General features: G+C 35.1%; 1 protein-coding gene across 2 annotated transcripts in view; it reads left to right on the top strand.

Moving 5' to 3' along the window:
* ITGBL1 (integrin subunit beta like 1) overlaps positions 1-24,895 on the top strand; it is a 260,806-nt gene that overhangs the window by 210,902 nt on the left and 25,009 nt on the right. For both annotated transcript variants that reach the window (XM_039473177.2, XM_039473178.2), the window contains exon 8: positions 23,911-24,027. In XM_039473177.2, the coding sequence (XP_039329111.1) occupies positions 23,911-24,027 (117 nt within the window). The remainder of the gene's footprint in view (positions 1-23,910; positions 24,028-24,895) is intronic.

The raw sequence follows: 24,895 nt of genomic DNA, 5'->3' as shown, positions 1-24,895 counted from the left end.
AAGGATGAATCTTATGAAATGAATTTGTATGCAATGAACTTGGCTTAAGTTAGAAGAGAATTGTTTACAATTCTTTCTAAAATTGAACATTATACACTGATACAAAACCAGAATGTAGTTCTATGTGTTTAAAGCAAAACAATTTTCTTGGAGTAGTGATCTGCTCTCAGTGACATTTGCAGGAAGTTTTTATTTTTAATTGTAAAACCTTTTTCTTTTAATTTTCAATGATTTTCTGAACTGCATCTTTTTTCTTTTACAGTTTCCACTTTTTTTTTCCAATTCAGATTAAAATTGTTATGTTCTTCATTAAAACACCAATTTAATTTCACAAAATAGAGTTTATTCTTAAAACTTTTCAGATTCATGTCTCAGAAGTTCAACTTTCTGCTGCATCTCACTGCACATAGTTTGCAGGTCATGCATCATTACCTCTAGCTTTTCCTCCTTTTCTTCTTGCAAAGGTACATCTTTTCATACTATTAAAGTTGTGACCCTCTCCATTACCTTTTCAGTCAGCTCCTACTCCCTTTTTTTTTTTCTTTTTTTCCTTCCAGTTGTTACTCTAACATAGTGGTCTGATGCTGAAAAATGTCATGAAGACCCAGAAGAGCAATGTCTTCCTCTGGGATAACTTGATTCATAACTTGCTTCTGTTCTCTTGGCTTTTCTTGAAGTGTCAGAATTGTTCCATGTAATGAGGCAATTTTGCATGCTTTTACTTTTGGTAAGAGCCACATATTACCCTGCTGAAGATGCTAGTTTTCTTGTTTACTTCTATGATATGAAGTGTACTCATAACCTCAGACAATTCTAGTATCTTAGTGAATTTTGATATCTTTTCATTGGGTTCAACTTCCAGGTTATTTAAATAGACTTCCATAAGGAGACACAATTACACTGCAGGAGATTTTTGTTTGTTTTTTTAAACCTTTTGGTGATGGGCCTAAGAAACAAATATTTTATGCTTTAATTCCCTGTGCTTTATGTTGTCTTATTAGGTTTTTTATTGGTGAGGAAAACTGAGCTTTGAAAGAGTTATTTTTCTTACATCCTTGTAATTTTCTCTATTTGTTTTTGAAATTTTTTGTCAGTATAGTTAAGTGAATATTATTTCACAATGACATGTGATTCTGTTTTAATTAAATGTTTTAAACCTTTTGACGTCTTTGACAGGCTTCCCCAGTATCAAAGTTCTAAATTAAGTCTTTTTGGCTTCAAATTCACTTTGGGAATTTCTCGACAGGAAATTCTGAAGAATGTGTCTCTCACCTTATGAAAGAGTTATTAAACGAATTAGGCTTATTTAGTACATTGGGTTGTCTGGGAAGCATTGTCAAATAATAGAGTGATGCTAAATCTTTTTCAAGTTATATTTATATGAGTATGTTATTGATGTGAATGTTCTAAAGACAATGTAAAATTTATAGAAGTCTGATGGCTCTGATTGGATGCTGTCAACCATAATTCTGGTTGTTATCTTAAAATGTCATATGCAGTAGAAATAACGGAATTTCTTTGTCTATTGTGTCATTATTATAATGAACTCTGCAGAGTTCAAATTCATCAGATTTTTAAACCATATTCTAAGTGTTTGCCATCTACAGTTACACTTTTGTTTCTTCTCTAAATGTAACTGCATTCAAATGCCTGGAAAAGACTCCAGTAACTACTCTTGCTTACAAGTTTCTGATAACCCTGCACTCAGTAGGCCAAGCAAACATTTCCAGAATGCTAATAAAGAAATTGTTACATTCATGAAGCTGCTAACCAAAATTACACAGAACAAAAATTACATGAAGTGAAATAACTAATGAAGATAATGGTTTTATGACTTTTATTTGAAACATCGTTTCTTAAATGTTTCAGTTCCAGATTTAAGGAAACTTCCTGTTTTAAGCTAACTATAGTTTACAGCTATTTGATAAAGTATACCTTTGTAAACAAAAGTGGAAAAATTTACTTTTTGTCCCTATTTAATACCATCAAAATTCAGAAACTACATGGTTATTCTTATTTTTTAAATGGCAATATGTTTGTTTGCGTAAATTCAATAGGAATCTGCCTTCTTTATAACAGAATTGGAAACACTGGCTGTATTACGAAGGTTTTGACTGAGATGGGATATTTCAGTTGCTTACGGACTAAACCTGAAGCCTGCCTTGGTTTGGTTTTTTAGTCTCAAGAGATATTTAAGGGTCCAGTTTGAGATTACTATGTGTTCAATCACTATTCTTGCTGCATTTATGTAAATGATTAGGTCACATTTGACAAAATTAAACTTATTTTACAAATGAATTAGTCTTACTCTCATCATCTTTAGTAAAGGTTGGGATGACTGTAGAGAGAAAAAGTATGTTTCTAAAGAAAAACTCTAATGTACTTGTTAGATGGTGGCCCTATGCATTGTTATTTAGTTTTTATCATCTATCTGTAGACTAGACTGGATCTTAAATTCTTCTCATATTAGGAGTTAAGAAGTTACTTAGGCAGATAGTGAGAATATAGGAGTCCTCAGTAAAGTTTTTCTTTTAATGAAAAGTAGCCCCCAAATCATTTTCTTTTCTTACAAAAAGCAGCCTGTTGCCAGCTGTTGTGGAATAAGCATGTTCAAAATGGTGGCTCCGTCTTCTCTTCACCAGCCACATGTGCAGCAAGGAGCAGACCGGATAGCGCTGGCCAAGTGGAAAGCCCATTTGCATAATAAGATTAGGGTGGGGCAACTAACCCTACCACACACCATATAAATGTCACACCTGATCAACTCTGTGGGCCCTATGTAAATCAGACTCCACTGCCTCAAGCTTGCTTATAAAATCCAGTGCCCTCTGCCACAAGCAGGCCTTTCCTTTCAGAAAGCTCTTCTCTCTTGCTGGGACAGCTGCTCTCCTCCCTCCTTTCTTCTGCTTATTAAGCTTTCCACTCCTTAACCCACTCCACGTGTGCGTGTCCATGTTGTTAATCATCTCAGCACAAAATGATGAACCCCAGGTATTCACCCCAGACAATGATGCCGCTTCACTTCTAGGTTCCTCCAATCCACTTTTCTCCCATGGAATGAGCGAGAACGAAACCACCCTTTTCTAAGCTCCCCTAGAATGAAGCTAGATAACTTGATGTGACTTTCAAGTGACAAGACTTGTGCCTGATGTTTGAGCCACAGGGCAAGTTCACCAAACTGTTCAATGCTGTAAACAGAGACATTCAACCTGCAAACCAGGATGAGAGGTTGACAACTTCATGCTGTGAAAAGTTCTTCTCAAGACATTGAAAAAAGATCCCTTATAATGAGACTCTTGCCCCTCTTAATTTTTCCTTGCTTATGCCAACCTTTTTCGCTTGGCAGAATAGTGGTATAGTTAAAATTTCATGATCAGTAGCTTCTGCAGGAAGCTTAACAAAATGTTGGATCTGCCATGCACATCCTAAACATTTACGTGTACTAACAGATGAGCCTTTAGCCTGCCCAATGGGTAACTTCAATATCATCTCTATTACAACTGCTGCTCATTCTGTGCTTTAATTCAACCCAGCCATGAGGTATTAAATGATAGAATTGCTCTAGATTATCTATTGGTTAAATAAAAAGACATTTGTGCTATTGCCAATAATACATTCTGTACGTGGATAAATCCCTTTGCACAAGTTGTAATGCAAATACTCAAGAAAATAGGCCACATAGTTACAACAGGACTTACCTAATACCCCATGGTCATTTGGTTGATTCAGTCAGTTGCTCTGAAGCCTAGGTTTGTGCTCAAAACTATTATGTAAGCTAGGATTATCTTATTACTCTTACTTTTACTTTGCATTTTCCTTTATAAATTTTGTACCTATTACTTGTCAAATTTCTGCAGAGTACAATTCCTGACAGAATAATGCTGGCTCAGAGTTTTGAGATGATAGTCCTTGTCTATGATGTCTATGAAACTGACTTAACAATGAACTGCAGGTAGAGCCACTCCCCACAGAACTCTTGTTGCTCGAATGTGGCTGAAGGGTTTGTCACTGACTCCTAATCAGCAATCACTTTCCTCTGATATGGGATCAGAGCAACCCAGGACAAGTTCATCTGGCACTGATGGACGATCAAAATCTAACCAAAGAATGGTTCATCAGCAATGGTTTTAGAGACCTATTCTGATCAAAAGAAGGAAATGTGAAAGTTGTCTGAATCAAAATGAAGTCACTTGTGTCAGACACTGACAAAATAAAGCCAGGAAAGACCATGAAGAAAGTGTTTTCATACACAATCACCTGATAATAAGACTATCACAAAAGACTGAAAAAATTGCAATCATATACAAACCTATTGCAACCTAGCACACACACACACACACACACACACACACACGCACACACACACGCACACACACGCACATGCTTCTGTGAGGATATCTGCTTGTCTAAACCTTGGACTAATGTCAGACTTGTTTTTGATCCTCGTAACTAAGGATACTTGTTTCAAAACAACATATGTAACCCTCCTCACTTGACTTCTAAAAACCCTGGTCTTCTTTTGCCTCCCTGAATACTTCCATAGTTTACTATGACATGGTTCTTCTTTGCAGTGTTCATTCCCGAATAAACTTACTGTCTTTGGAGAACCTTTCTCTGTTCCGTTATTTAAGTTGAAACCTTTCAATATTATACTTCTAAATATGAAGTTTGGTATAAATTTAGTTTAGATTACCTTCATCAAAATAAGGAAGTCACTGTCTATTTCTTTCTTATGAATGATTTTAAGTATTGTCTAATATAGAGTATATATATATATATTACAATAATTGTTTTTTCTGTTGTATTGATTATAAAATGATGAAGCAACTCTATTCCTTGATTAAATTCACTTATATAATTTAAAAAATATATTGCTGGGTTCAAAGTTCATGAGATTGATTTGTAACCTCCTTTTCCTAATGTCTTTGTTATTTCTGTATCCCTGCTATTCTAGCATCATAGTATTTACATTCTAGATTTAGTTTAACTTCATCTTATTTTTATAGAATTTTTTTTACCTAGATTTACCCTATATTTGCTTCTTGTTTTTCTGTATTTTCTTCTTGACTTTAGTGTTCTTTTCTCTTTTTGATCTTTTTTCTTTCTTTCTTTCTTTTTTTAAATATTTTATTGCATTTTAGGTTCGGGGTTACATGTGAAGAGCATGCAGGATTGTTGCATAGATACATACACGGCAATGTGGTTTGCTGCCCTCCTCCCCATCACCTGTATCTGGCATTTCTCCCCGTGTTATCCCTCCCCAACTCTCCACCCCGCGCTGTCCCTCCCTTTGTTCCCCCAACAGACCTCAGTGTGTGATGCTCCCCTTCCTGTGACCATGTGTTCTCGTTGTTCAACACCTGCCTGTGAGTGAGAACATGCAGTGTTTGATTTTCTGTTCTTGGGTCAGTTTGCTGAGAATGATGGTTTCAAAGGTTCATCCATGTCCCTACAAAGGACACGAACTCATCGTTTTTATTGCTGCAATAGTATTCCATGATCTTTTTTCTAATGTGTGAAGAAATTTTTCTTTGACATTTCTTCTGATAGTCTCCTCTGGTCACAACTTCTGTTAGTATTTGTTTGTCTGGAAAATTTCTCAATTTCCCTTCAAATTAAATGGATATTTTTGTTATCCACAGAATTCTAGTTTGACAGGTTTTTTTTAGAATTTTTAAAATGCTGTTTCATCATCACCTGGTTTGATCATTGGTTTTGGTAATTCAGTTATCAGGCATGTTGCTTTTTCCTTTGATAGGAATGCATTTTTTTATCTTTTACTACTTTTAAATTTTTTCCCTTTATTTTTGTCTTGACTTTGTCATGAATATGGTGATTCTAGTTGGTTTTCTTTTTGTTTATTCTCTTTATGCTCCATGGAACTTCTCAAATCTGTAGCTTGAATTAGTTCGACATTTGTATTAGTTTTTAAAGATTGTAAAAAAAAAAAAAATACTAAAGACTGAATGGCTTAAACAACATAATTTTAGTTCTCATAGTCCTGCCCTGGAAGCTAGAAATCCAAGACAAAGATTTATACAAGGTTGATTTCTTCCAAGGGTCTCTTTCCTTGTCTTGTGGATGGCCTTCCCTTTGTGTCTTCGTATGATCTCCCCTCTTTAATATATGTGTTCAAATCTCTCCTTGTAAGGCCACCAGGATTACTGCCACCTTAATGATCTCCTTTAACATTAACTACCACTTTAAAGAATCTGTCTCCAAATATAATCACACTCTGAGGTACTGGTAACTGGGACTTTAACATATAAATTTATGGATAGGACGTTTCATTCCATAATAGCAGTATAAACGTTTATCCATTATCTCCTCAAATGTCCTTTCTGACTCATTCTATCTTTTCTTCTTCTGAGAACCCAATTAGATGAATAAGGTACTATTTCAAGTCCAATGTATCTCTTATGCTCTTTCCCCCCATTCTTTTCTTCTCTGTAATCTGGCTATTTTCTACTGTCATATCTTCCAGTTTATTAATCCTCTTTTCTTCTGTGTCATACCTACCATTGAATATTCTTATTCAATTCTTAATTTTAGTTACTGTATTTTTAAATTCAGAATTTTCACTTTATTTTATTTTAAAGATAATTGGTGAGTTTTTCCACACAACAATATAATTTTTGAACATATTAAATCATAAACATGTTAATCAATGACTGATGATTTAAGTTTGTTCCTGGCATCTTTTTTTAATCTCTTTCTATTGTCTGTCTTTTTTTCTCTTTTATTGTTAGTGAATTTGTCCTGTCTCTTGACATACCTGTTCATTTCCTGTTTTGTTTTGGTGTGTTTAAACTTTTTTTTTTTTTTTTTTTTCAAAATCTGTAGAGTTTTGTAAATGATGTGATCTTCCTTGAGAGACAATACACTTTTTTTTTTCTAGCAGACATATATATATAAAGCCAATAAGGAATTGAGATGTTACCTAAAGTGAAAATCTGTGTTGTTCATGGAATGTTTATTAGTATCCTCCTTCTTGCTGTGTTCCAATTACTGTTATTTGCAGCAAGATGAAGAAGTCACAAGCTATGCCTAATTTATTCATATTGCAGATACTGTTTTCTGCTTGGCATTTCAACCTCTTGTCCCAGATAGTTTCAGAGTCAACAATTGCATCAAAGAGATTATTTGCATAGAAGGTAGTAGTCACTTTCCAGTGGTCCTCTTTCTCTAGCACCTTGGCTACTTAAATCCTGGTTGCCTTTGGGTTTACTTAATACTGTTAGATTTTTGTTAATCTAAAAATTATTTCTTACAACAGAGACAAAAATTCCAGTAGGACTTTAAGGTGCAAAAGGAGTCTGTTGAAAAATAATGTCAATATAAGATACTCTTATATTATTTAAATTATCAGTAAATTATTAGCATAGTAGCATCACTGGCTGGGCATGCTGGCTCACACCTGTATTCCCAGCACTTTGGGAGGCTTAGGTGGGTAGATCTTTTGAGGCCAGAAGTTGGAGACCAGCCTGGCCAACATGGCACAAGTCCATCTCTACTAAAAATGTAAAAATTAGCTGGGCATGTTGGCACATGCCTGTAATCCCAGCTACTCAGGTTGACAATTGTTTGGATCTGAGACATGGAGGTTGCGGTGAGCCAAGATCATGCCACTGCACTCCAGGCTGGGTGACAGAGCAAGACTCTATCTCTAAATAAATAAATATATACATAAATAATTAGCATTACTTAATAGAGAAACCATAAGTTATCTGAATCATATTGCTGGCAGAGACAAAAAAGAAGAAATGAGAAATTCATTTTAGAATGAGAAACGTATTAGGTGTGGAAAAACCATGTAACACTTTCATATATAAAAATCTATAATATGTGTAGATCTATTTGTGGAGGGCTTTTACTTTTTAAGTGATATAGTTCTTGAATTTTTAAAACTGTTGAGACACTGTACTACAACCTCTACTCACATTGGTACCAAGAAAATTCAAATAATAGTACTTGTGAAAATAGATGTCTATTTCAGCCTCTTTAAAGGTAGTTATGTAGATACTCTTAATTTTGAATTTTTGGAAATGGAAGATTCATTCTTTCCTCAAATTATAGAGCTTATAAGTGGTAGATACGGGATTCTCTCCTAGGTCTGAGACTCCAGAGCACAAACATTCAGCCTTTAGAAAAGACAAACTTCTTGGCTTCACTTCCATCCAGGAAGAGAAACATATTCCCCACTATGCTAATCCATTCCATTCAGGACTACGCTAATGGATAGAATCCTATTTATTATAGTATGTTTAATTCTACTTCTCTGTAGCTCTTACTTATTAATCCTGCCTGTAATGAATGTGCTGTAAAATGGCAATGTTGAAGCAAATTTACTCTATCTTTAAACTTTAAGCTTATTATGTTTCTGGCATTTTGGGCTACACAGTTCCCAGGCTCTGCATATGTTTGACATGGCTTCATAGATAAAAATGGCTTAAATCCTGAATATGATGCTAAAAACTGTTTTCCAAAATCGGGTATAAAATGTGTGAGTAGGTGTATACGTGATTATTGATAAGACCTCAATTTTGAAAATACTGTTTAGCTACATAAATTATGTATAGAGTTTTACTTATATATGTTTAAATTATGAACTATTTTTATTTTGAAATAATTTCAAACTTAGAAGACTTAAGAATAGTACAAAGAGCTTTTTTACGTAAACTATTTGAGGATAAGTTGCTCACATGAATTTGCTTCATCCCAAATTCACATGTACATATACACATACATTTTCACATATGCGTAAACTCGTATGTGTGCAGTGTTCTTTCTAATGTCTGTGACTTGGGAAAGTATATTTTGGTAGAGTCAAAAACAAAGACTAGAAAATAAGCAGAATAAACTATTGTTTTATGGTGAATTTTTCTTAATTTTAAAAGATTAGCATATTTTTGAGGGAAAGTATATTATGTATTTTTCTATCGATTTCATTGTTCCATTTGTAAAATATATTTGCTAATTATTCCTGATTTAGGAAGAAAGTCCACATTTATTTCAAATCAGTTTAATTAGCACTCCTGAAAATGTGTATTAAAGAAATGCTAGATTCACTGACACTTTTTTTTTTTTTTTGACGGAGTCTTGCTCTGTCACCCAGGCTGGAGTGCAGTGGCGTGATCTTGGCAACCTCTGCCTCCCAGGTTCAAGTGATTCTCCCGCCTCAGCCACCTGAGTAGCTGGGATTACAAGCACTTACCATCATGCCCAGCTAACTTTTTAAATTTTTAGTAGGGATGGAGTTTCACCATGTTGGTCAGGCTGGTATCGAACTCCTGACCTCAGGTGATTCACCCGCCTCGGCCTCCCGAAGTGCTAGGATTACAGGGATAAGCCACTGCGCCCAGCCCATGTTTTAATGTTCTAAAGTGTCAGTACCAAGAAGTTCAAAGTGATTAGGACCTGATTCCACCCTACTTCTCCTTTACCCAAATAAACTCACCTTGAAGAAATACTTTCTATGGAAACCTTTATCTGATTATATCAATAACAACACTTTCTTTCACTGGTGAATGGCATTTATGGCCTGTGTGTGTTCTTAAGCATTTATCTCATAAAGTAATTTTATGGTGAATCACAGTTAAGTGTGTTTGTTTATGATCTGGAATGAAATCATTAAAGTCAATGTTAAAGATCAGCCAGTATTTCATAGGATTTAGGTATTAAGAAATCCATAACTGTGTTTCCGAACCAGGGCACTGCCAATGACCAATCAGTGGGTTTTGCCAGCTAGAGAAAAGGAGATTTTTACTCTAATTTACATGGGCTGCTTCATGGTAGACTACACTGGTCAAGAACTTAGGCTCTACATTTCCTACCTCAGTCGTTCACTGATGTCTTAAACTTGAACCTGTCACTCAGTTTCAGAGTTACTTTTGTATGTAAGTATATTACTACCTAATTTATAGGCATTCTGTTAGAAAAAGAAAGTGAATCTTGAATAGTTTCAGGTGTTGCTGTAGAAACCATCTTAAGTTTCAAATAATGAGATCATCTGTTAGAGTACTAAATGACCTCCTTTGTGATGTTTTGCTCCATGGTTTGGAAAACCTTTAAAGATGAATGTGCCCTGGTGCGTCTCTTCCCATTTTCCATTTTAGACATTCTAAGACAGAGAAAATTATATTAGTACAGCATTTGCTTAAATGTCTACGTTCCTTACATAGTCCATGACTGATGACTTTAATCCTTGTGTACTAAGCACAAATAGAAGGATCGACATTTATCTGTATTTTAAAGTCATAAGCAACTTTTGCTTGGCTAACGATCAATCTGTAATGTCAACGTGGCTTGCATTGTATGAAGTTTTACTGCCTGTTTTGAAATGGAAGGTGAGGGTGCCTCTTCACTTTCAAATGTCTGAAGGAAGATTACTTTATTCTCACAAAAATATTTGTACTTAGCTGAAATGGCACAGAATATTATAGTTCTCAAGTGTTTAATTCCTTCTCACAGAAATTGCAAGGGAGCTTAGGATGCATTTGGCAGGCGCTTTTTCTAGTGCAATCAGGTTGCTATGGCAAACCTATTATTTTAGGCAAAGAAGGACTATGTTAGTAAAGTGCTGATCTATTTTCTGTTTTATGTGAGCCACTAATTACTCCCCAACTATTGAGCATGTACTGCAAGTGTGGTTTTTATCATTTTAAGAAGCGAAAAAAAAAAAAAGGTCATGGAGAGTGTGCCTGCTGCTACCATACTGGCAGGTGCATTTGATGATACAGTGCTCTTCTGAAATCCTCTCATTCTGGGTCAGGAAATACACGTATTTTTTGTTTTCATAGAAAAGTGCAATGAAAAAGGAAGTGAACAAATTGTATGTGAGTACTTAAACTCCAAGCCTCCCAGCTGTGTTTTATTTATTAAACTATAATGATAATATTATCTAATATTTGTTGAAGATTTACTGTGTGCCAAGCCCTGTGCTGTGTAGTTTGTACACATTACAGCAGTTAGCCTTCACAATCATCCTGTGCTATGGGTATTATTCTTACTCCCATCATGCAGCCACAGTGAATGAAGTTTAACTTGTTCTTCCAAGGAATCACATTTAGTTGTGTATGCGCCAAGATTAAAATCCAGACTTATTAAAATTAGAGCTCACATTTTTAATTGTATCTGTGCCACAAATGTACTTCCTTTTCTGACACTTAAGCAAATGCATTAAGACTCAACCCAACATTATTGCCAGAAACTTTTTCTAGCCCTGCAAGCCCTGTGTGCACAGGCATTTTACCTTCATTTGCCCTGCCAGTAAAAGTGTGGAAACAACTTTTTTTTTTCTTTTGTATCTCAATATCTAGCATGGTACTTGCCTTGTAGTTGATAGTCAAAATGTGTCTGTTGAGCGAATAAGGGAATGATCAAAGTAATGCAGACATTTCAGATTTTGAGCTCACTGAACCAATTCTTGAGCATGAACATGTGTTCTCTATGTGGCACAGTTAGAAGGAGGTTAGTATTCTTCAGCTGAACACTTTAAATATGACCATATCTGGAAGAAATGCCTGTGTGTGCGCATACCTGTGTGTGTGTACTCCTGTGTGTGTTTGTGCCTTCCCTATATGTGACCATATAAGGAAGAAATACATGTGCGTGTGCATGTGTGCATGTGTATATGCATGTTGCATATTCAGTCATGGTTTCTGGAGATGATTTCAATTTTTAACAGTAGCAGTTTAAGTCCAGGTATTTACCCTGTGGCTTCTGAATTTTCAGTTTTTCACTGTTTCACAGATGTGCAAAAACGTTAGCGGTGGTCATGCAGAAGAGATGTAATTGGTCTTGAATAAAGAATGAACTTTCCTGAATTATACTTACCTGAGAACTCTCTTGATTGTTAATCCATGAGTTTAGGGGCAGCTGTGTCTATTTTGTCCCTCTTCCTACCTCCTCATCCAGGATCTACAGACTTAGTCACTGCTGGTTTGAAGCCTGTGTCCTGTGGAAGTGAGACTTTAAAAGGAGAAAATCAAAGAAAGTGAGGCAAGGAGATGTCAAAGCTTGAGATATAGGTTGTGGTTGAGATTACGTAAAAAGAGAAATCCAAAAAGAAAAGAAAAACCTGGAAGAAAGAGGGAAGGAGTGAAGGTTGTGTGTGTGCGTGTGTGTGTGTGTGTGTGTGTGTGTGTGTGTGTGTAGAAAACAGGGGAAGGGAGGGAGTAGAGGATCAAGAAGAGGCAGAGAGAGAGGGAAAAGAGGAAGAGGAATATACCTTGAAAAACAAATGACAGACTTCACAACTTCACAACGTTTACCTTATACCAGTTTTAGAAAATTAACCTCTACCGGAAATTGATACCTTTCCATAAGGCATTGCTTCCAGACATGAGTTATCCAAGGATTTTTAACTATTAAAAAATAAAAGAGAGACAATAGTTAAATATATAATTTAGAGCTGAGAGATGACCTTTCCATTTCTTTCCTTACCCTCTGACCTTGAGGGATGACCTAAGCATCTTTGGTTCACTCTCTAATATTGAGCAAATCACATATCATCTCACTGTCAGTGGTGGGGATAGTTGGGCTTGATCACCCTTCATTACTTTTCTATCTCTAACAATCTTCGATCCTGTGAAATAATTAAATGATTATTTCTACTGTAACTGCTCTCTAGCAATTGATCAGGATGTGAACCAATGAAATTACTAAAGTTTTAATCTTTCTATTTGTAATAGTGTAAATGAGGCTATCTGCATTTTCTAAAGGTCACAAGCTACTGTTTTTCATTTGATCTGATACTTAGCTGTACTGACTTACCATATAAATAGAAGAAATGTTTGACTTTGTCTTTGTAGTATTAAAATACTGGCATTTTGTTTATATAAATTTTGCATTATCTTATGGATAAAATTAAAAAAAAAACTGTGAATGAGAGTTTCTTCCAGGATATAGCCAGTAAAATTTAGTAACAAATACTTCAAAACTTTCAAAGAACATAGTAACTTCCCAAAAAAGTAAATTTCTTTCAAGTTTGCAGTTGATTTCCATGGTATTTACTAAAAGATAAAAATAATTTGATGTTCACAGTGATCAGTGTATATTAATTCTATTGTGAATAACCCATTTTTGTCCTTGGTTTATTCTTCTTTTGCTAATTTATTTTTATTTTAGCTCATACATATAGTAATGTTTTATTAGCATCTAATTTGTACAAATATTTTGTCCTTGTTTATGGTTTATATTTTAGTCTTGCTTAGGTTATTTGTTGCTCTGTGTAAATTGAATATTGAATATGGTCAAATTTATTAATGTTTTTCTTTGTATTTCTGATTTGGTGTCATGTTCAGAATAGTTTTTCTCATCCAAGTGTTATGAAAACTCTCACTTACATTCCTGCCTAGTTTTATGATTTAAAGTTTTAAATGTTGAAATCACTGGAAATGTATTTAGTTGTAAGAAGTTAAGTAAAGGTACTAAATATTTTTAGAACATGGCTCACCAACTTTATCAAACTTATTTTTTGAATAATCCATTATGCCCAGAAAAGTATATAACATAAATTTATAGCATTATGAATCATTATAAAGTAATCACATGCCCAGGTCCAGAAATAGAAGAATGCCAGAATACCAAAAGCTTCATTCTCACTTCTCTGAAATCAGCATACTCTTCCTGAAAAGATAACCCTTATTCTCATTTTCATGGTAATCACTCTATATCTTTCTTTAAAGTTTTCCACCTAGGTATACATTCCCAAACAGTGTGATAGTTAGACTTTTCCTATTTTGGAATTAATCAAACAGCATGCATTGCTGTGACTGAGTTCTCGCACTCTACATTGTGTTCTTGAGACTCAGGCACTACATTCCATGTATTTGTGACTCTTAATTTTAATTGCCATAGTGTTTCATTTAAGCATATAGCTGATATGTAAGTATTCCATAATTGATGAACATTTGGGACATTTCTCCCCTGAAGTTGCTAAAAATAATGTTTATTCTGGATTGCAGAATAATGCTATAATTATTCTGGAACATCTCCTGGTGCACATGTGTATGCTTTTCTCTGGGGAACTTAACCAATAATTAAATTGCTGATTCTTAGATTATGCATGCCAACTTCAGTACATAATGTCAAACAGTCTCCCCCAAAATTCTACCAATGTATATTCTCACCCTCTGCAAAAGACGTGTCTGGTATTTCTAAATGATTGCCAATGCTTACTATGGTCAGTTTCTAAATGTTTGCTAATCTGATTGGGTTTGGGGCAGAATCTTTTTGTGGTTTTAGTTTGCATTTCCCATAGGAATAAGAGGAGTAGTATCTTTTCATGTATTTACTGGCCATACAATCCCATTTGCTGAAGTGCCCATTCAGATCTCCTGCCCATGTCTTTAATAGAATGTATGTATTTGTTCTTGTTGTCATTGCTAGAGTTTTTAAAAAATATTTTGGATATGTGACAGTTGTCAGATATGTCTGTCACTGATACCATCTCTCATTCTGTGGCTCACCTTTTCAGTCTTTTATTTTCTAATGTACTAAAGCGCCTAATTATAATTCAAATTGTTGAAATTACTATGTCTTTAAAATGAGCCTTGATATCTGTTTTAAAAAAGGTATTTCTACCTTCTTCTTGTTCATCAGTATTTTGGTTATTGGTGCTTCTTTTTTTTTTTTTTGGACAGAGTTTTGATCTTGTTGCCCAGGTGATCTTGGCTCAATACAACTTCTGCCTCCTGGGTTCAAGTGATTCTCCTGCCTCAGTCTCCCCAGTAGCTGGGATTATAGGGACCCGCCACTACATCCTGCTAATTTTTTGTATTTTTAGGGTAGACATGTTGGCCAGGCTGGTTTTGAACTCCTGACCTTAGGTGATCCACCTGCCTCGGCCTCCCAAGTGGTGGAATTACAGGCGTGAGCCCCAAGCCAGGCAGTTGCTTCCCGTTTCTATATAAATGTCATAATTGGCTTTCAAGCCTTAAAAGATCCTGGTAAGATTTTGATTGCAATTACATTGAAGCTATAGATCAATTGGGGGATGTTTGATATCTTAATAATACTGAATGATAAACATGCAGTATTTCTTCACATTTAAATCTCAAAGCTTCCATTGCTATATATACACATGCAATTCATTTTTGTATATGTTTGCTATATGGCAATTAATCATTATTTGTTAGTAGCATTTTGATTGTCTATGTGCAGTTTTCTGTTAAGTAATTTTTGTTTCCTTCTTTCAATTATTTGTCATCTTTTTATCCTTACCATATTCTACTGACAAAGATATCTAGTGCAATGTTGAACAGAAGTAAGAGAGAAATTTATCTTTCTCTTAATCCTAAATAGAAGGTTTTAAAATGCTTACCATTAGCACCAACCAATGATTATTATTTATTAAGTGTATGCATTTTTCTTTTTCTTTTTCTTTTCTTTTTTTTTTTTTTTTTTGAGACAGAGTCTCACTCTGTTGCCCAGGCTGGAGTACAGTGGAACAATCTTGGCTCATTGCAACCTCCGCCTCCCAGGTTCAAGTGATTCTCCTTCCTAAGCCTCCTGAGTAGCTGAGATTATAGGTGCATGCCACCATGCCCAGCTTATTTTTGTGTTTTCAGTAGAGATGGGGTTTCACCATATTGGTCAGGCTGATCTCGAACTCCTGACCTCGTGAACCACCTGCCTCCGCATCCCAAAGTGCTGGGATTACAGGAGTGAACCAATGTGCCTGCCATAGTGCCTATATTTTCTTTAACATTTTTTTCTCTCTCCTCTTTCTTTTCTTCCTTTTTCACTAGTAACACACTTTATTTACTATCATTAGAGGTCATTTTATGTGTCATTTATGATGAGATCTCACCATTTTTGACTTATAAAAAGTCATTTGACACAGTTTAACTTATCTGTTATGATGTTTCTCCATGTACGTTCCAAAGATGCACACAGACTCTGTTTATTAAAGTATTTCTGATTATTGTCATACTTATTATTTCAGACAAATTTGAGAATCATTTCATTGATTTGAAAACATTCTTTGGGTTTGATTGGTACAATATTGATTTTTTCAGAGAAAAAAATCAGACTTTTTTTTCTTAACAAGAAAGTATCGCCAGGCGCGGTGGCTCATGCCTGTAATCCCAGCACTTTGGGAGGCCGAGGCGGGTGGATCACGAGGTCAAGAGATCGAGACCATCCTGGTCAACATGGTGAAACCCCGTCTCTACTAAAAATACAAAAAATTAGCTGGGCATGGTGGTGCATGCCTGTGATCCCAGCTACTCAGGAGGCTGAGGCAGGAGAATTGCCTGAACCCAGGGGGCAGAGGTTGCGGTGAGCCGAGATCGCGCCATTGCACTCCAGCCTGGGTAACGAGAGAGAAACTCCATCTCAAAAAAAAAAAAAAAAAGAAAAAAAAAAAAGAAAAAGAAAAGAAAGTATGTTCTCTTTAAAATTTTAAGTCTTCTCTTATGGCCTTCACTATGACTTTATAGTGCAATGCTTTATATGTTCATCTATTTTACATTGCTGATATTTTTGTACATGAAACAATTTTCCATTATATTAGGTTGGGTTAGTGTTGGCACATAAAAATTTATTCATGTTTATACGTTTATTTGGTCACAAGACACCTTGCCAAAATGTTTTATTACTGTAAATGCATTTGTAATTTTTACAATCTTGGGCATAAAGACAGACCATCTGCTAATAATGATCTTGACTCTTTCTCTATTTAAATTTTTTGTCTAATTTTTATTAAATTGCACTTAAACTACAAAAATGGCTTTCTTTTTTGGGATGAGTCTTGCTCTGTCACCAGGCTGGAGTGCAGTGCCACAATCTCAGCTCACTGCAACCTCTGCCTCTTGGGTTCAAGTGATTCCCCTGCATCAGCCTCCTGAGTAACTGAGACTGCAGGTATGGGCCACAACATCTGGTTAATTTTTAAATTTTTAGTAGAGACAGGGTTTCACGATGTTGGTCAGGCTGTTCTCAAACTCCTGAGCTCAGGTGATCCACCCTTCTCAGTCTCCCAGAGTTGGGATTACAGGCATGAGCCACCACACCCAGCCAACAATGGTTATTATAAGTATTTCTATCTCTAACTTGGATCACTCCCTGTTAACCATAATGTTGGATATCATTTGAGAGGATTATTATACATACCTATTAGCATTTTTATTTAAGCAATTTTATAGAACAGTGTCTTCTCAGAGGATGACTAGGCCAGTGATATATTTCAGAGTGTTCATCATGTAAGGCAGTTGTTTAATCCATGGGATAGCATCAAATTTTGGAAAATATAAAGGAAAGAAGGTTGAGGGCCAAGCCTTGGGGCAATCCAAGATATAGATATTTGCATAAAGATGAGAATCCAGCAACATAGTCTAAGAAGAATCCATAATCTATTAAAAGCTAGTAGAAGGAAAGGATTTCCCAAAAGAACAGGGTCAACTCTCAAAAGCTTCTGAGAGATGAAATAAGATGGTACAGAGAGTTGACCACTGAATAGTGTCATTAGAGACCTTGCTGAAGAAGTACCTGTTACATAGAAGTATCCTGAGATAATCAAATTGGGTTAAGACGAGACTGGAGTTAAGAGAACACCAGTACCGTCTTTGTGAGAAGTTCACTTTGAGTTGTACTTTGCTGCTATGCATTTGCAACTCAAGGTGCTTTCTATCTTTTACTCATCTATGTTTTGCACAGTTCCTATGTTACTCCTCCCAGCAACCACCACCACGGCTTTCCCCTAATAGAATGAAGCAGTTCTAGCTAAGGCTCCGTTTCCTCCTCCTTCTCATTCTTCTGCTTCTCCTTTTAGCTGCCTTTGAGGTTTAATCTCCCATATATGCCACTCATATAAAGAGAAAAAGATGATGTGATATATTTTTCATGGATTATGTTGAGATGATTTTTGAAGGCACTTCGTTGTTAGTGGGTGAGGCTGCTGTGGTCTATAGGTGAGGTCTGGAAGGACTTCAGATGAATATGCAAGTGCTGTTTTATAAATCCAGAGCAAGGTTTTTATTTCCAGAATTATTTTTACATATAATGTATTCAGTATACAAAATGCTATTTAAGAATACACATAGAATTCTAAAATCTTAAGCTTCCATTTTAATGAATACTTTAAAGATTTTGAGATAGTTATATAGAAGATTGAGTTTAAGGTTAGAATGAGATAATCTGTATTATGCTGAGATGATTTTTGAAGTCAGTTCATTGTTAGTGGGAGAGGGTGCTGTGATCTATAGGTGAGGTCTGGAAGGACTTCAGACAAATACTCAAGTGACGACTATTTTGTAAACCCAGAGCAGAGTTCTATTTCCAGAATTAGTTTTATGTGTAATATACTCAATATACAAAATGCTATTCAAACATAAATGTAACATTCTGAAATTTTAAACTTTTTTTAAAAATGAATACTTTAAATATTTTGAGATAGTTGTATAGAAGATTGGACTTAAGGTTAGAATTACATAATGTCCTAGTAAATTTTAGCTGTCCATATATTTTATAAAACAATTACTAAATATATTGTGACCTTTAGTTTTTTACTAATAGCACTTTTTTATTATAAAGTTAGTTAATGCTGGTCAAAATATTTAGTGTTTAATTTTGGTGACGTAATAATTCCTCCACATTTTTTGGTAGTTAAAATGCGGTAAAATGAGATAAATTCTATAGAGTAGCAGAAATTACAGACACACATATCTTTTATTTAACAGTGTATTCCCGTATCTAGTCATGTGTTTCATACAAAACAGATTCTTAAATATTTGCTGAATTTTACATAAAATATTTTGGATTAAGTGAATCAAGGTTTTCATATTTTAATCTAGTTCTTATGAAAAAATGCACTGTAAGATGAAGATAAGCACTTTATCTGAATCTTATATCTTAATTATTGTGGGAAAACATAAATTTAGATATTTAAATTAAGTGAGTTTTTATCAAAATAATTAGCTGCACATAGAGCTATAAATTGGGCTTTTGGCTTATATCTTGACTTGAAATTTTTCTGTGTATTACACAGATTCAGAGTCTGAACTTGTTTGAATTATTTAAGTAAAATCTATTTTGATCAGAACTTCTAAAAATCTACCTTAGCCCATTGTTCTTCTTTGATAGCTTATAATGAGCTTTAAAATATCATTCATAAAAATTGCAGTCTTTTATAAAATGATATCACTGGAATGATTTTGTATGTGCCTAAAGATTATCTACTTTATTAAAACTTAATAAGAGTAGGCAGACTCAATGTAGAGTAAATTTCAGATAAATTTTCGTTGGATGATATTGATGATCTTGGCTGAATTAATTTCTGCTCACAGTTATTTCTATGCTCCTTTCTGTCTGTTTCTGAATTGTCTTCCTGAAAATTACTTGCTTTATTTTTATTTCTTTGGGTATCTCTTTTTTTAGATTTTCTTTTAGATATATTGTATAAAATAGCACAGTGCTAGAAAGGTAGATTTCCATTTTCCTTCTTTCTCATGTATAAGAATATTAATTTGGTAGTTATTTGAGAAGCCACAGTTATATCTCCATAACATTAAAACAATCACTGAAATAATAATATCCTTTAGTAAACAAAATTTAAAAGCTGGACTCAATTTCTTATCTGAAATCAAGTCAACAAACCTGTACATCAGCATAATTCTACTACATCAAGGGACAACTTAGTTGGCTGCTAACACGATACAAATCTCATTGTTAGTCTGGACCACAGTGACTTTATCACTTACCATTAGGTTAAGGCACTTACTTACCTAGTTTAAACTTTGTATTCAGTGTTCAACTAGGGGTATAGACAAAAGATTGTGGGATCAGAGAGGTGATAATTCTTCTAGGTAACCAAACAGGGATGGCAAGGAAGGTTTCAGAGAAGAGATTAGATTTGGGCTGGTTATTAAACACTGAGTAGGACTTTACAGAGAAAATGGTGTTGTGCACCACAGAGGGAAGAAATAGGGAACATAAAGTCTCTGAACATGAATGTACAATAATTGCTGGGATATATGCTTGAAACGGTAAATTGGACCATGTGTGGAAAACTCTATTAAGGAATCTAGTCTTTGCTCTGAAGGTTACATGGGGCTATCAGAGAGATTTGTGCAAGAGAATTACACAATCATATGTATGTTTTAAGAAAGTGGATTATGTGAAATTTCACAAAAGACCCAAGAAGAGGAGTAGGTTTGTGACTACACTTAATGAATTTGCCATGGGACATATTGAATTGATCTAACCATGGAAAACACAAATGAAGGTATTGAGGTAATTGGAAATGAATATCTAGCTTGGGAAAGAGACACTGTTTCAAATTCAAGTTCTACCATTAATGCTCATGTATCGTGAGAATATTTCTAAAGTATTTATATACGATTATTGTTTAATATACTGTTCAATAAATATTGATTCAAACATTATAGTGGCTGGCTGAGGTGGTTTACACCTGTGATCCCAGCATTTTGGGAGGCCAAGGCAGGCAGACTGCTTAAAGCCAGGAGTTTAAAACCAGCCTAGCCAATATGGCATAACCCAGTCTCTACTAAAAATACAAAAAAAAAAAAAAAAAATCAGCTGAATGTGGTGGCGCATGCTTGTAATCCCAGCTACTCAAGAGGCTGACGTGCAAAAATTACTTGAACCCAAACCCAAGAGAAGGAGGTTGCAGTGAGCCAAGATTACACCACTGCATTCCCTGTACTCTAGTCTGGATGACAGAGCGAGACTCTGCCCTCCATCCCCCAAAAATGCTATTATGAGGACATATAAGAAGTATAGTTAATTCTGCTGTATTGGTGAAGGTTTGTGAGTAGGAGGGTGCCAGTGTCAAAGATTTGGTAAAGTTTTCTTTGAACCTTGAAGAATGATTAGAAATTTACCTGACAGGTATATGATAGTGACTGAAAGAAAATTAGTAGTGACTTGTGGTAGTGGCTACATAGAAGCTGTGAACTGAGGAAGCAAAATAATATACTTTAAAATATGGAGTGCATGAAGAATTTACTCTTTTTTACCTCTCTATCTACAATAAAATTAGCCTTTCCTAATGCATCGTATTTTAATTTTTAAATTTTTAAAAATGTTTGTGGGTATATGGTAGGTGTATATATTTGTGGGGGACGTGAGATATTTCAATCTAGGCATGCAATGTGAAATAAGCACACCATGGAGAATGGGTTATTTATCCCCTCAAGCATTTATCCTTTTGAGTTACAGATAATTCAGTTGCACTTTTTAAGTTCTTTAAAAATATGCAATTCAGTTACTGAATGTAGTCACTCTATTTTGCTACTAAATAATATGTCTAATTCTGTCTTTTGTGTCCATCCTAACGCACTACTTTTGACTTTTGTCAGAAGCCATTGTATCTTATAAACTATATTAGAGATTTATGCACAAAGTTAATTCAGCCCATAGTTGTCTTAGTGTTAGTCATTTTAAAACTCCAATAGATACCTTGCAAAAAAAGAATTGGAAATTGGTTAACATATCCTCTGATATTTAAAAAAGACATGTGAATTGTAATTTGTCAGGAAAGAAAATGTGCCTACCCCAGAATATTAACACTTTATTATCTAACTTTGTACAAAAATATAGAACAGAAATTATCCACAATGAAAACAATGGAATGTTGAAATCTGAACACATATGCCAATGTTTAGTTCATCTTTTCTGAAGAAGCACAGAAGCCAATAATGTGTATTCAGGAAAATTACTATATGCCTCAAAATGGGAATAAATGTGTCATCATAAATACATATTCCCTGAAATGTAGAATCTGATTCTGTCTATGTAACTGGAATGCATTGCTTCTCAGGAATAATGCAACTGATGATCATGGTTTCCCACATCTGTCTGTGAAGGAACAGCTCACCATAACCAGATTACGCTGCTGATGGTACCACAATTTGGCTCTTTTTCCCCACAGCCTGAATTATTGGAATCATTTGCACATCCACCCATGAAAAAGATTAGAGCATTTATGCATGTCAGAAGGTGACTGGAGTTCAGAAAATCTAGTTACTGAAACCAACACTTCTAACAGATAGCCAGCCTTGGGCAAATCATTTAGCCCGCGCATGCCTGAGTTTCCTCGTCTATTAAATAAATTGAGGGAAGTTATGGACCTTTCTGACATTTTACCAAAAGAAATAAGTATCAGTATATTTTTCCAGGGATAGATTTGAATTTTGCCAGTTAGGGTTCTTGATTGCAAACAATAGAAACCAACTTCATTAAATGGGGTAAAAAAAAAAAGATTTTATTAGAAGGCTTTAGGCTCAGAATGAAACTTTGAACAATTAGCTTCTGCAGCAACCTGGGGAATCAAGGCACTGCCAAGAACCAGTTCCTGCTGCCATCACTTCTGAATGTCAGCCACTGTATGCTGAGTTTCACAGCTCCCAGACATTGCTATGCTGTTGCATTGCCATGCTGCCCACAGGTGCTGTGCCTTTGCTTTCTCCCTCAAGAATCAAAGCCCTGACCAAGGGTGTCTGATGTGTCCCTGTTCTAGCTGCCAGGGTACAGGAAGAGGGAATATCACTGAAGGAGGGAAGCTTCTGCCCCTTGCTGAACTTGGGACTATCTCCAAGCAGAGAGATTAGTTGAGGGGCAGCCACCACAACACTGTATTGCCATATCTTTCACCAGATTTTCAAAGGGATCATGACCCCATCATGTCAGCCAGGAAATGTTATGAATCATTGCATTAGATTATCTTGAATTACAGCTCTGAGATTATATAATCCTAAATACTAATTTTTCTTTCCCCCATCATCCACCAACTCCGAATTTCTTTAACAAGATACAAGTTCAGCAACAGAGTGACTAACAACATTGCAAGGTCAGCCCTGAAGCGTCTTGTGATTATTTCAGTGGGTGTGTAATTATGATGGTTGGGCTAATGACAGAGAGTAACAGATGTCTCGGAGCACTGTCACCCAAGTAAATTTCTGGCAAGCCAGTAGCGATTCCTCAAACAAAAGAAAGTTACTTTCTCATATAGGCTTCTGATGCTGCATTACACACATATTAAGATGCAATGTGGTTTAATGGTTAGTTGCACAAATTTTGAGGCTAATGAGAATGAATGTCAATTTTGAATCTATTTCTTCCTAGCTGGTTCACCATCGAAAAGTCACTTGGCTTTAATATGTCTCAGTTTCCTGTTTAGTAAAATGGTTGTAATGATTCCAGTCAATATGTGGTATTTGCAAATGAAATGATGGCATGCAGGGAATCATAGTGTTTGACACATAGTTACCGCTCAAGACATCATGATGAAACTCAGCATAATGATGGGACTAGTAAAGGGTTCAAAAACTAAGAACCAAATTCATTCCAAAAAATATTTATATTTTTACATTTTAGGACAAGAATAATAAAGATATTTAGTTTATGTGCTTTGACAAATGTTCCATGCTAAAATGAGTTATATGAACTATAAAATTGACTACAAAAACATCAGTAAAATAGCACATTGAAATATACCTATGAACATTTTGTTTCTCATGGAGAAGATAAACCCAAGATTAAAGTATTTTTAAATGACCACATTCTGCTAAATTATGCATATATATATATATTTAATGTATTAAGTTATATTCAAAGAATCAATCATCAAGCTAAGTTGAATATGAAATAGCCAGAGATTTTTATAATGCATTTATTCAAAAACGAATGAAACAAAAACTAGAGAGTAGCAACTGTGAATGACTTCTGAGCCAGCGAATGCCACTTCCACTCCAGACCACCATGGTATTTATGCTTAAACTTTAGCTTACCTTAGGGAGGTTGGAAATGTGTATTTGTGTAACTATTACCAGGCACAGACTAGAACTGTTCTAGGAGATTTGGGTTTAATAGTGTGCTTGCCTCCTTGAAACCTTTGGTGATTCTTTGACTCTTCTCATTAGTGTGCACTTTCTTTTTACTTTTCAGGTAAATGCGAATGTGGCAAATGTACCTGCTACCCTCCAGGAGATCATCGTGTGTATGGCAAGACTTGTGAGTGTGATGATCGCCGCTGTGAAGACCTCGATGGTGTGGTCTGTGGAGGTAGTAGCATTTCTCATAACTGTATGGTACCTGGATGCAACTTGCTTTACCTGCCTTTCTTATTCTATTGACTCTTCCTTTTTCAATTGCTGTTAAAAATAAGATAAACAGAAAGCAATATATCATCGAACCTAAAAGCAATACACAATTAGGTTTGTAATGACCTTTATTTCTCTGAACTCTTGGTTTACCAGGCATGTGAAAGTACACAGTACACTATCAATAAAAGATCATCGAATCTAAATTCTAGGATACTTTATGAGTGTGAAAGGTTTTGTAGCAAGTCAGCATTTTAACATGATTTTCATTACTTTATTTATAAACACTGGTAGGAGAAAGTATAATATCACCCACAAACTTAAAAAAAATGCAACAAGATTACATTTAAAATCACAAGAGGTATACACTCAGATTCCATAATGGCTCTAATACCCAAACAAGAGCTTTCTGGAATTGATAAACTGTCCAGGGAAAGAATGAGGCATATAGAGGGTACTGAGCAGAGGTAACGCACAAATATGAGAGTCCCAAGAGGAGAATGCTGACCTAAGCACCTCCATGGTGAGGAATGTGGGTCAACATTATTATTGTATTCTTGAAAAAATTCATATTGCTGAGGTTGATGCATGTGAATTACAGATTCTTTCCATGTTTCCAGTATAAATGAAGTGATGTGGACATGAAATCACATTACAAGAAAATAATTATATCTTTTCAAGATAATTATTTTGAGGCCTTGAGCACTATTTTAGGGGGAAACAGAATGTGTGTCTTTTAAGTTCAGGGGTAGATGTATAAGCTTATTACTAACATTCTATTGGAGGGTGGAGGGTGGCAGGAGGAAGAGGATTAGGAAAAATAACTAATG

The sequence above is a fragment of the Saimiri boliviensis genome, chromosome 16 (assembly GCF_048565385.1).
Source record: "Saimiri boliviensis isolate mSaiBol1 chromosome 16, mSaiBol1.pri, whole genome shotgun sequence".
Lineage (NCBI taxonomy): Eukaryota > Metazoa > Chordata > Mammalia > Primates > Cebidae > Saimiri > Saimiri boliviensis.
The sequence above is the reverse complement of the archived record's forward strand: the minus strand, read 5'-3'. Positions and strand labels throughout refer to the sequence as shown.